The following is a 13,620-nucleotide window of genomic DNA, read 5'->3' as shown; positions in this document are numbered from 1 at the left end:
TGATTATCACATACAGATGGTAATCATTCCCTATTACAAGATGGTGATAGTTAGCATTTTTTTTTCAGCGTATATTTATTTTTGAAGTAAACTAAGTTTTAATTAATAAATATTTTAATTTTCCGATTGATGTTGTTTACAACGAATAATTCAAATATTTTCTAGTTCTTCATTATTTGTAATCAACAACCACAATTTTATAACTTTACTTATAAAAATTAATTTAATTGAAAAATAAGTCATAAATTTTTAAAATAAATGGCGTTTTTAAAAATGGTGGTAGAGTAAGATCAAATTGATTTGTAATCGATCAAATTTAATAAGTTTTAGGTAAAAAATTATGTGATTAATAATTACTAATTATAATAAAAATAGTACGAAATTATTATTTTTTTTTTCTAAATAATCAAAAATTTTAATTAAATTACTCTTTATATTTTATAAAACCGAGTGGTTGTAGTAGAATGAATAAGTAGATCATTTAAAGGTATCAGCTCAACATAACTTTGATAATATTGAATAATAATTTTATTTCAAGTTGAAACTATTTTCCGGCCTATCGAATTGTGTTAGCGGGAACATGTAAATTCGTCATAATAATTCATCGTGCATTGTAGCCCACTGCAACATGCAGCCCCTGTACACTGAAATATATTATATATAACAACCATTTAGTCGTACTTGTATATGGAGTTGCAGGTGCCATAAGGGCAGATAGATAGGTACATGTCTTTGTGGTACCCGGAAACCATATGGGCGTATAAAATTTTTCTTGTTTTTTGCCAAACGATGCATTTTTTATTTGAAAGTATAAAAATACAAATTCCACTAATTTTAAATATTTTTTACACCGTTGTGGCTCCCGAGGTCGGTGTCAGAAGCCATAAAGGCGTATAAAGAAAAATCCAAAACGAAAAAAAATTGATACTAATTCATTTTTTTACGTCTAAGTAGAAATATTATTAAATTATTAAAAGAAAAAGTTTTTTTGACAATTGTTTTTTTAATTTTGAAAAGATAAAAAATCGAAAAGATTTTCTTTTTTATTTTATTGTGCTACTTCTAGATGATAACTTATGATTAAATTTATATTTTTATAATTTTTGATGAAAAGTACATCGTTTGGTACAAAAAGAAATTTTTCTACGCCCTGATTAAAAGAAACGATTCGAAACGATTTACAATATTAAATGTCCATGAGAAATGCGATTCAAAAGTATTCGAAGTATTCAAAAGCATTAAAAATTATTTACAAGTTTTTGTTTATAATCGTTTTAAATCGTTTTTTTAATAAAGGCACCCTTATAGCACCTGCAACACGAAATGTATAAATAAATTGTATATATTAATTATAACTTACGCGCTGACCCTCATCTTGACAAGCATTTGCTCCGAAAGCAAACAATGCAACCAAAAATATTAAAATAATGAGCTTCGACATTTTTAATAAGTTTTGCTTATCTATTATCTCAAACTAATGATATCGTTAAGTTGAACTGGTATTTATATAATTGTATTCTAGCCAACTTTGAACTTTATGATAAAATTATCGGGAAAATGGCCTCGCACTTACGTAAAATAAATGAGATTAATAGGTTTCATTGAATTATGAAATGTTTATCATAAACAAATTGTCAACGTCAACGTCATACATCTTAAATGAAGGATCACGCCTAGCAATCATCGGGATGTTATATATTTTCGTCAATGAAAACATATTTAATCTAATACTTTAATGTCCTTATACATTAGATCAGTATATAAGATCTAGTTGAATTTTTTAACTTCCCGCTAAAAAAATTGAAAATTAAAAAAAAAAAAGGAAGTTATTGGTTTTGATCCGATTACCGGAAACCGAATTTTCATCAGATCTCGACGTTTTAAGGTCCTACTAATAGGAATCTATTCCGACTATTTTCAAGAGGATGTCGGTGTGTATGTATGTGTGTATGTATGTGTGTATGTACGTATGTACGGCTGTACGTCAATATTCTATTAAGTAATAGTATGATTTATTCGGGAAAAGTGAAGTAAATCGTTATTTTTTTTTTTTTAATCACCAATATCTTTTGAAATAATGAACCGATTTTGGCGTTCGAGTTGTCATTTGAACCAGTTTCTTAGCCACTGACGTTCAAACGAAAACTTTCATTAGTTAGCTGAACAACTTCAATTTTATTACAAAAAAACATTTTATTGCAATTTTTTCGACAACTTATAAAGTTTTAGAGGTAATTAGATTTTGGAATCAATCCATCAAGTACATTACAAGTTATAAAAAAAAATAGAGCCATCCGGCCTTACCCGGAATGGAAAGGTAGATTTCTTATGTAAATACAATAAAGCTACAATAGTGTAATTAATACTTATTTTGTAAGCTTAAACATGAATTTCAAGGAAATGAGTTATGCCTTATCATTTAGAAGTTATTAGAAGACTAAGCTGCAAAAATATGCTTTTTTTATTTTTTGTGAAATTTCCGATATCATCAAATTGTTAGAAAAGATATATAAAAAAATCAAGTGTTACAGTGAAAATTAAAGCTAATCGTCCAAATTTTGAGATGTTTTTTACAGAATTGATAGCCTGTTAGTATACGAAATATCAAGTTTACAAATTCAACTCCGGAGACTTTTTTTTGAGAAATTGAATGCCCTACAAGAATATTCTAGAGCCGAATTTTTGTCTCACATGGTTCAAAAGTTATAATATTTTTAATCAAAAAAAATTTTTTTGGCATGTTATTTAAATAGGAAATTGCAAATGGCTACTGACACCTTTCAAAATTGAGCTAAAAATTTTGCCCAATGGGAGAATTTTTTTTTCGATATTTAGGTCCTTTAAGACATAAATTCGATAGGTTGATTTTTTTGGCTCACCCTAATATATATAAATTTTATTATTATTATTATTATTATTATTTTCATTATTATTATTATTATTATTATTATTATTATTATTATTATTATTATTATTATTATTATTTTATTAATAATAACAATTTTAATGATAAATGTAATTATTATAGTATAAAAACTAATTAAATTACATTATATCATGAAAGACCTTTTTCTCCACCGTCCATCTTACGGTTTTAAATATATAAGGTACCGGTGGGTGATAAGGCCTAGCTAAGGGAGATTTTGAATAGAATCGAAATTATTGCATTTAATTATCAAAATGTATCATAAATCTTTATTTCAATACATTAGCCATAAAATATAATGAAGTAATGGCAATTTATACCACAAACAAATAAAAAATTAAACTTTTACAAAAACCATACGGATAGGCCTTATTTTACTACGGTAGGGTAATAAGGCCTACGGGTTAAACAAACTGGAATAGTTTAATTATACTTAATAAAATTGGTATTAGAGATGAATCATCACTTAAATTTAGCAACAATACTTTTTTAAAGACAGAAGAATAGATTGATTCGCTCAACAGCACTTAAAACTATCAGTATCCTTTTTAAGAGTCAGAAGACTAGATTGTTTTTCATGATTTCTTCTGCGCTACGACATCATATGACGGATGATAAAATATAGAAGACAGGGAACGTGGTATCGGGACTCTATAAACTTGTCGTAACATCTCTATGCAAGACTTTTCTACTAGAGTAGCCTTTAGTGGAGGCGGTTATTTTAAATATCATTTCTGTCACTAAGGCCTTATTACCCGACAGGCCTTATTACCCGCGGGTACCTTATATATACATTAGGGTGCTTCATTTCGGAGCCAGATTTTTTTTTTTCAAGTGCATGTGGAAAAAACCATAGTTCAACACAAAAAAAAAAATTTTCGCGCATGAAAAAAAATTCTATGTCGATTACAGACCTAGCTCATTGAAAAATTCGATTTTCCCATTTAAACAACATGGGAAAAATTTTTTTTTTAGCTTTAAGTATTGTTAACTCATTAAACAAATTAATAGATCGAATAGACTAATACATATTTTAGTAGGAAATTGAACGCTCTACAAAAAGGTCTCTTATCATTTTTCGATAAATCCATCTGTTTCAAAGTTATTAGAGCTCGAAGTAAAGTTGAAGACCTTTTTACGTTTCCGGCGAAACTATCAGACATCACAAAATGTTATTAGGTCTTTTTTGTTGACAATTTTATTCTCTACAAATTATTATCAGCAAAGTTTTTTCAAATTCTGCATTGTTTTCTAGTTATTTCCATTTTAATTTCAAGCTCTTAAAAAAGTGGTTCTGATCGATTTCAAGAGCTCGACATTGAAAGTTACATAAATGTACATACACACATACATGCATACGGACATCATCTTGAAATTAGTCAGAATAGCTTTCTAGACCCTCAAAACGTCAAGATCTGTAAGAAATTCGACTATCGAAAATCGGACTAAGACCAATACCTCCCCTTTTTGTAAAAAATTTTCAATTTTCTTAGCGGGAAATTGAATATTTTTTTTAGGTTTTCGTTATACATAACTCCCCAACCGATCGACCGATTTTCTTTAAAATTTGATCAAATCTAAATATCGAAATGCCTTTTCAATATCCACAGAGCACTCGCGAATCGGTCGATTTGTTACACAAATATCATCGGAGAACAATTACTTTTTTTCCAGCAAATTGGTTTTATTTTGTGGTTCAAGCGTTTTTTGAGCTCGAAAATTGACAAATAATTACGTTTTCGAGCTTTCCAAGCACGAAAACAGCTGGAAGTTTTGGAGTTAGCCCACAGAGTCAAACTTTTTTCAGATTGTTTTTATTTAATTGTCAATTTTCATAAGGAGAAGTTAAAAAAATATGCAAAGAGATTTCAATTTTCTCCTCAATTTATAATAGAGATTTTTCATTCTCAACTTTTTTCATTGCTATCAAATTAACTCGGATTAGAAAATACGATTCGTGAGGATTAAAAACGATAAAAAATTTAATCCTCATTAATCGTTTTTAATCGTCATAATCCTCATGGTTTTTCACATTTAATCGTCTCTAATTCTCAAATAACGATCAATTATTTTACGATTAAACACGATTCATGAGGATTAAAATTTTTCAATCCCCATGAATCGTCTTTAATCGTAAAATAATATACAGCAATTTCTGGTCCTGCATGAAGATTAAAAACGATTCAAAACGATTAAAACAGTTTTAAACCTCACGAATCGTATTTTCTAATCAGGAAAATAACATTATAAATAACCAGTTAAAAATAATTATGAATTTTGTTTTTATTGATGATACGTTAATTAAAAAAATTTTTAAAACATATTTTATAAAATAATTATAAACTAAGAAGAGTTAATTAAAATTTCATCTAAATGACTCGTAAACTTCATTAGAGTCCACTTGGCAGCAACTTTCTATGAATTTGATGCACTAACACAACCTGAAAAAAATGTATTTAATTAATCTTAAAATATATTTAATCAATATATTATTTAAGAATAAAAATGTATTATAATTTTGAACTTCTAACATTAAATAATCGGTACACTGAGAGAAGAAAATGTATGTTTTTTTAAAAGTAAAGAAAAAATTTTTGATTGAAGGATTTTAATTAGTTAAATAGTGCCAAGCGATTATTTTCATCAGTCAAGTAAAATAATGATTTTATTCAAGAATTTTATTTACTCGCTTAATAATCCTTGGGCTCGAAAACAATGTTGCGAATACATTTTCGAGCTCGAAAATACTTTTGAATGTCATTGTTTTCGAAAAGAACCGTTTTTTTTTTCCCAGCATTTCTTTCTCCCACGATACCTCGCGAACGAATTAACTGTTTTTAATGGTTGAGGCGGCAATCGACGGATTTTATTGAGTTCTAGAGCTGATCAGATTTCGGAGTCGATCGTTTGAGTCGTTTCTGAGAAATAAATAAAAAACTAAAAAAAAAAAAAATTTTTTTTTCGTAATTCGCCAATATTTTCGAGTCTACTTGACCAAACGATCTGAAATTCTCAGGAAAGTTGATGGCCAATAAGCTCTTTCTATTGCCACCTTAACCATCCAAATCGATTCATTAGTTGAAAAGTTACAGAGAGTTTACACACACACATAGAAACACGCGCACGCACATACTTCATCATACATCATCGGTTTTCTTAGCGGGAAGTTAAGAAAATTTATTTTGTCAAAAAAATATTATTATTATATGCCTTTTTCTTTATCTAATGTTGCTCAGATTAGTTTTGTATCTTAACAAACATTTTTTTTTTTTAAATAATTTTACCCTACCAAAGATTTGAACCTACTAGACCGATCTCGCGAGACTTATGACGCTCAGCCACGGTGGCCTATTCTAAATCATGTTTTTAATAAACTCTTAAGATATTCATTGATATTTGTCATCTTAAATATTAAGTCACCCAACTAAATGATAAAATTTTAACATTTAATAGTTAATAGAAGTAGCTCTCGATGAAATTAATATATTTTTATCAATACCGATGAGAAATTTCATTTCGTCATAAAAACAAATTTTTTTCTCAGAGCAAAATTTTTTTTCTAATTTTTAATTATATATTTCTTCAATTCTTTTTTTTATTTAACCAAATAATTGCTTTATTGAAGTTTTTTGTCGTGATAAATTTGAGAAGGTATCAACTAAGTTGAAGAAATATTTGCTTGCCTTAAGGAATTGATGCTTCTAGAAATTTATTACTAAAGTGAAGCAATAGTTTTCTTGAAATAAAAACTATCAATTCAATTTTAAAAAACAATTACTAATTTGAAGTATTTATAGAAACAAGAAGAATAATCACGTGAAATGAAGTTTCTTTCTTAGTGTAGACCCGGGAAAAATATATTTATAAAATTTCAAAAAATTCTTCGAAATTTCCTTAATAAAATTTTATAAAACTTGAAATTTTGTACAGTAAAGTTTTATGAAATTTTAAAAAATTGGACAGAACTTTATACAATTTCACAAAGTTTCATGGAATGTTGGAAAAATATTATCGTTAGCACTGAATATTTAATTTTATAAAATTTTACAGAACTCCATAAATTTCGTAAAATTATGTTACATTTTATAAAATTCCATGAAATTTTACAAAACTGCAAAAATTTTCATTAATTCATTCCTTTTAATAATGGATTCGAATTTATGAGTTTCTCTGAAAATTTATAGAATTTTACAAAACTATAAAATTTCATGATATTTGACAAAATTTTATGGAATTTTATATATTTTGTGTATAAAGATATTTAGCAATTTGATATAATTTCATAGAATTTATACTATTTTATAAAACTATTCAGTTTTAAAAAACTATAAAATTTTATAAAATCATTATTTTGTGGCTGAATTTAAATGTCGAAAAATTCGTACAAGTTTATAAAATTTCATAAAATAAAATAAATTTTATCGAACTATATAAAGTTTTATAGAATTCTATTACCTTTATGTCGGGAATTCTATAAAATATTACAGGCTTTCATATAATTTACTTAAATTTTATAAAATTTTATAAAAAGATTTTTTTTCTCGAGGACAATTTATTCAACTTTAATTCTGACTTAGTTTTAAATCGATTTATCAATAAATTTATTTAAAATGAAGATTTCAGCCCAAAAATCCTTTTACATAAATTATTATGTATGAAACTTCGTGAACGATATCTTTTGAAAAAAAACCATTAATTAACACAGTTTTTTTTTTCTATGAATACCTCGATTTTGTTACTAGGAAGAACCTTATTGAAACTCCTTGTCAACTATCGTTGGTTAGTCAGTTAGTTATAACTAATAAAAACTTAAAACCTACAATTCCACCATATAAACCCTCTTTTGTTTGTGTACTCTTTTTTCTCACGAGATATACTATCACTAATCTAACTGATGTGACAGTATTATTTGCGGTACATATGATGTACTACGTGCAGAGCACTTAATCTAGTGGCCGCCCCAAAAGTACGAAATCCAAAAAGTATTTTTGTGTGATTATTGCACGCTTTATATTTTATTTTATCTACAAACTTCTTTTTTTTTCATTTAAATTTGCAAAACTACATTAAATTTGGTAAATTCTGATGAAACTTTCCAAAACTACAAAAATTATTCGCTCTAATACTAGATTCAAATTTATAAATTTTTGTAAAAATTACTGGAATTTTACGCAATTCAATATCATATTATATAGTATTTCGTGTATTTAGTGTAGCTAAATTTTATGCAATTAAATATAATTTCATAAAACTTCATAAATTTTTATGAATCTTTATGAAATTTTTGAAAATCATTATTTTATCACTGAATTTAAATTTCATACAATTTTATGAAATCTTATTTTATAAAATTCTATAGAATTTATATCTCAAAATTACATAAATTATTAGAGGATTTCATACAACTTTCTGAAATTTTAGAAAAAGATTTTTTTACGGATAATCACTGCGCGTACTTACATACGTGATCGCGTATAAATGAATAGTATATATCATCGAGAAATGAAGATTTAAACTTTCATAATAAATTTTAAAAAATTTTATATAATTTCAAACGTGCTGATAATTTCATAAATAGAGGATATAACATAAAATAAATTAAATTTTATCCAATTCTAAGGATTTTGTAAAATTTGATAAAACTTTATGGAATTTTATAAACTCATAAATTTTTTGCACTAAAGTTTTATTAAATTTTATTAAATTTTACAGAATTGCGTACTATTTCACAACCCTTTGTAAAATGAAAAAAAAAAATTATCGTTAGCACTGAATTTAAATTTTCATAAAATCATTTTTTTTAATACTGGACTCAAACTTATGAATTTTTACAAATTTCATGAAATTTTGTGAAATTTTATGAAGTTTTATAAAATCCTATAAATTTCATGTCGTAAAATTTTATAAAATTTCACAAAATATTACAGAATTTTATACAATTTCCTAAAACTTTATGAAATTTTATAAAATTTTATAAAAAGATTTTTTCACGGGTTTTCGTTAATCCAAGAAAAACGCGCGCTCTCTAAACATGAATAAGTGTAATAAGTGAATGCTCACTAATTCTCAGTGCCAACCGAACCACTTTTTGAAATTAGTGGTTCGATTTACACTTGTAATTACCAAATATTCACTTATTTTTACTAATTCATCTTTGAAGAGTGTTAAAAAAAGTCTAAAAATAACCGAAAATAAAAGTAGGTAATGCTCCACTTTCAGACTATTCTATTCTTTTAACTCTATAACTTATACAAGGATCAAGATTTTAGCGTTTTCTATTTCCAATCAATCTTCTAAATAAAAGAAAAAATCAAACCGTAAATTGGTCAAGTTCTATTACTAAATTTTTACCGAATTGACGTTTTAAATTAATCAAAGTCAGTGAAATCTTCAACTATTACACTCACTAGCTATGAATCCCCACTATTTCTTACAAAGAAGTGAAAGAAGTGTCCGTCCACTGCCGTGCAGTCTGTAACTTTGACTCCCGGAATTTCATGCCTCATTGTCAAAGTTATAGAGCTTTCACTGTTATTACTATTTGATATATTAGAATAAGTTAATTTACCCATTAGATCCTTTGGTATAATAAGGTGGGCCGTAAGTATTTGGAGGATACGCAGGATACGAAGGATACAAATTTCCTTCGCTTCCACTCTGGTATCCGTATCCTCTTTGGGGAACTACATAATTTCCACTGTATCCACCAGGATGTCCGTATCCTCCATAATAACCGTTAGGAGCGTGCCTTAAAAAATGTTTAAAAATAATTACACGAATGAAAAAAATATAAAAAATAAAGCAATTGTAAATAAATGAGTTACATACGATTTGAGTTTATATACTGTAGCACCTGCAAGGCCACCACCAATAAGACCAGCTCCTAATCCAGCTCCAGTGCCTAAAATAAGAGCTTTTTTTGCAAGTAATGCTCCTCCCAAAAGTCCTGCTTTAGCTAAAAGCAATCCACGTTTCTGCCTGGTATGTTCTTGCAAGCTGTTTATTTCTTCTCCATCAATAATTAGCGGTCTAACAGACGCATATCCCATTGACAGGAAAGTAATGAGCAAAATGATTATCCGTAAAATCTTCATCTAAATTATATTATTTGTTAAATTACATTTATTTAAAAGATCGTTGTTATTTTTAAAATACAGTTACTAAAGATAGAGACTATACAGACCTTTATGAACCTATAGAGACGTACAAAAAAATGACGAGTTTAGGAATTCATAGGTGGCTTTTATAGAATATGCTCAATGTCCCTTCCACTCTGTGAATCAACATGTATAAGGACAAGTGTGACAAGATTACCCACATACTCGATGCGATTCTACAACTTAAAAATGAGCCATTCAACTTCACAACTTGATAATTCTCCCCACTAATTTTAAAACCGAAAAAATTCTTTCTTGGAATTTCAGGGCGGTCTATTAGATCCGGTCTTATATGAATTCATACTATGAATAAATTTTCAACAAGTTGATGTTAGTTTATTAAAAATTATCAATACTCTGATGTATTCACTATCTAAATTTAAAAATATTAATTAAAAAAACAATTTTTAAATATCACGAACTTGTAATTTTATTTACGATTTAATGTAATCTTTTATTTCTGATTTACAGATCACATCAAGCGCTAAGGACAATTTCAACCCCCTCCCCCTCAATCCACTTGTTAAGTACACGGGATTTCTACTTTTTAGTTGAAAAAAGAACAATTTACTCCCATAAAAAAAATTTATTAAAAAAATATATTAAAAACACATAAAAAATATATAAATATAAATAAAATATGTTAAAAAAATATACTTTTGATAACTAACTTTTGGCCGATTTTTGTATATATTTTAAATATAATTTAAATACATTAAAATATATCTCAAAATGAATAAAAAAACATGCATAAAAATAAAAAAAATGTATATAATTTTGTTATATTTTTTTTATATTTTCGTACATGATTATAATTTTTTTTCATGGGGGTAGTTGAGATTTCGCTGGGATATAGATTTACAAAAAAAAATACTTGCAGTCTTAAATTACAGTTTTAAATTACCTGTTTAGTAAAATTTGTTAATTAAGTTTTAGCCGAATAAAATTTAAATTTCGAATTATAAATCTTAGCATCAAGATTATAATCTTGACATGAATATTTTATGGGAGTTTATTTATTAAATAACGTTTATTTACAAATTTAAAACAACTGTAAATGTATATATATTTTTTTTTAAATCTATATCCTAGCGAAATTTTTAAGTGCCACCTGGCCATACCCGGAATAAAAAGATACATTATATCTTATTTCAATCAATTTAAAAATTTAATTTTTCAGAGAGTTCATAAAGAAATTTACATATTCTATTTCTCACTCTAGTACAGAACTTAAATTTCAAGGTGATTTTACGATAGCATTCAAATAATAATTAATGAGTGTTAATTTATTTTTTATTCTTTAACTTACCGATGCCACTATGTCTGCTGGGAAAATTTTTATTTAAAATTCCATCTTTAACTTTCGAAATTTCTAACAAGAATCACATAAACTTTATTGCGATCTTACGACATCGATTATCATACCTTTGAAACGCCATAAAAAATAAACTAATCAATCAAAAATAAAGTTATAATAGTAAAAATTAATGCATATTTCATAAGCTACCACATAAATTTTATAAAATTGAGTTATGTCATCATTCAGAAGTAATTTGATGATAAAGCTGCGAAAGTAAATTTTTTGGATGTTTTTTTTAAATTTAAAGACCATCAAACGTTTAGAAGAAATCGTTAAAATAATAAGCTATATACCGGAAGTTATAGCTAATCGCGTGAACTGTAGAATCCATTTCACAAAATTGAGTTATAACTTCCGGTTTAGAAGTTATTCAAGGATAAAGCGATAACAGATCATTCTTATAAAAATCAAAAAAAATTTCAAACAGCCACAACTTCTAAACTAATTGATCGATTTTGCTCATCTACGAGCTTCATCAAGGTAACCGCCCAAAGAAAACGCGGACCAAATTTCATAACGATCCGATAAAAATTGTAGCCATAATCATATATATTATATTAGACTGTGTAAAAAAAATCGACTACTTTTTCTTTCAAAAATTATACGGAATATTTTGTTCAAGATGACGAAAAAAAATACTATTAAAGTTTGAGCTCTTAATATTAATTTTAACAACCGCGTCATCGCTATTTTCAATTACCTATTTAAGTAACATGGGAAAAATGTTTTTTAAAGCTTAAAATTCTATCACTCATCAGCGAATTAGTGTATCGAAAAAATCAATAAAAATTTTTATTGGAAATTGAACACTCTACAAAAAAGGTCTCTTATCATTTATCGATAAATTTAATTTTTAAAAAGTTATTTAAAGTCAAAGTTGAATTGATAGTAAATTTCGGTTTTATTTGACTTTTCTAGCGAAACTATCAAACTTATCACAAGATGTAGGATTTTTTTTTGTAGATCATTGTATTTCCCATGTCGTCTATCATAAATTTGCCGAAATTTTTGAGCTATTTACTTATTTGCATTTAAAAGTAATTAAATAAAATCTGCCAGAATACGATTTCTTGAAACAAATTGACATTTAAATGCAAATAACTAAAAAGTTTTCAGGAATTTTGAAAACTTTGTAGTAGATAAGTTGTGGGAAATAAAATAATCTACAAAAAAGGTCCTATAACGTTTTAAGATAAGTCTGATAGTTTCGCCGGAAAATTCAAATAATACTAAAATTTACTATGAATTCAACTTTGACCTTAAATAACTTTTTAAAAATTAAATTTATCGAAAAATAGTAAGAGACCTTTTTTGTAGTGCGTTCAATTCCTAACAAAATTATTTATTGATTTTTGCGATACACTGATTCGCTGATGAGTGATAAAATTTCAAACGATGAAAGAAATTTTTCCCATGTTATTCAAATGAGAAATCGGAAATTGGGATTATGCGGTTGTTAATATTAATTTTAACAGCTCAAACTTTAAGGCTGGGCCGCACCTAACGAAATCTCGAATTTAAGAATTCTAATTATTTATTAAATAATTATCATAACAGCAATTTTCGTAGCTTCCGACTGAAAGGAGAAGACGAACTTCCTGGGAAGATTTTCATCATCCAAGTCCCATAAATATTCAAAAAGTAATTAGAATTTTTAAATTCGAGATCTCGTTAGGTACGACCGAGCCTTAACATTATTTTTTTTCGTCATCTCGAACAATAGTTTCCGTATAATTTAAAAAAAAATAGTCAATTTTTTTGAATCAATCTAAATTACACTAGTGTTTCAAAAAATTGACTTTTCTGTTTTCTCGAAAAACATTGAAAAATCGACAGAGTATCTCTAGACAAAGACCCTGTTAAAATATGACACCTTAATATTAATATTTAAAGGTGGCGATTCGCGATTTTCTATTTTCCATTTAAATAACATGGGAAAAGAAAAATTTTAAGTTTGGAATTTTATACTTCGGCGATGGATTATTGAACAGATAATTTTAGGACATATTTTTATAGGGAATTAAACGCTCTACAAAAAAAGTCTCTTATCATTTTTTGATAAATCCATCCGTTCAAAAGTTATTGGAGCTCGAAGTCAAGTTAGAGTAAATTTCGAGATCTTTTTACTTTTCCGGGGAAACTATCGGACTTATCATAAAATGTTATGAAATCTTTTT

The 13,620-nt window shown here is 26.9% G+C and overlaps 1 protein-coding gene and 1 long non-coding RNA gene across 2 annotated transcripts; both read right to left on the bottom strand.

Annotated features, from left to right (window-relative positions):
- Nucleotides 1–401: 401 nt before the first annotated feature.
- Nucleotides 402–1,556, bottom strand: LOC130670277 (uncharacterized). Its single transcript, XR_008990346.1, has 2 exons — nucleotides 1,361–1,556; nucleotides 402–644 (listed from the first exon to the last, which is right to left on the bottom strand). It is a non-coding gene; the product is annotated as an uncharacterized LOC130670277 (long non-coding RNA).
- Nucleotides 1,557–5,225: 3,669 nt separating this feature from the next.
- Nucleotides 5,226–10,254, bottom strand: LOC130669714 (pupal cuticle protein Edg-91-like). Its single transcript, XM_057472745.1, has 4 exons — nucleotides 10,110–10,254; nucleotides 9,755–10,020; nucleotides 9,495–9,674; nucleotides 5,226–5,367 (listed from the first exon to the last, which is right to left on the bottom strand). Exons 2-4 carry the CDS (start codon nucleotides 10,018–10,020, stop codon nucleotides 5,358–5,360), a joined length of 456 nt encoding a protein of 151 aa, XP_057328728.1. The 5' UTR covers nucleotides 10,110–10,254; the 3' UTR covers nucleotides 5,226–5,357.
- Between the last annotated feature and the right edge of the window lie 3,366 nt (nucleotides 10,255–13,620).

The sequence above is a fragment of the Microplitis mediator genome, chromosome 6 (genome assembly GCF_029852145.1).
Source record: "Microplitis mediator isolate UGA2020A chromosome 6, iyMicMedi2.1, whole genome shotgun sequence".
NCBI classification, from domain to species: domain Eukaryota; kingdom Metazoa; phylum Arthropoda; class Insecta; order Hymenoptera; family Braconidae; genus Microplitis; species Microplitis mediator.
The sequence above is the reverse complement of the archived record's forward strand: the minus strand, read 5'-3'. Positions and strand labels throughout refer to the sequence as shown.

What these genes read in the sequence shown, in the direction of transcription:
- LOC130669714 (XM_057472745.1), bottom strand. Translation starts at nt 10,020, where the DNA reads ATGAAGATTTTACGGATAATCATTTTGCTCATTACTTTCCTGTCAATG. An exon ending in ACAGTATATAAACTCAAATC is followed by an intron (nt 9,675 to 9,754) that starts GTATGTAACTCA and finishes ACATTTTTTAAG; the next exon opens with GCACGCTCCTAACGGTTATT.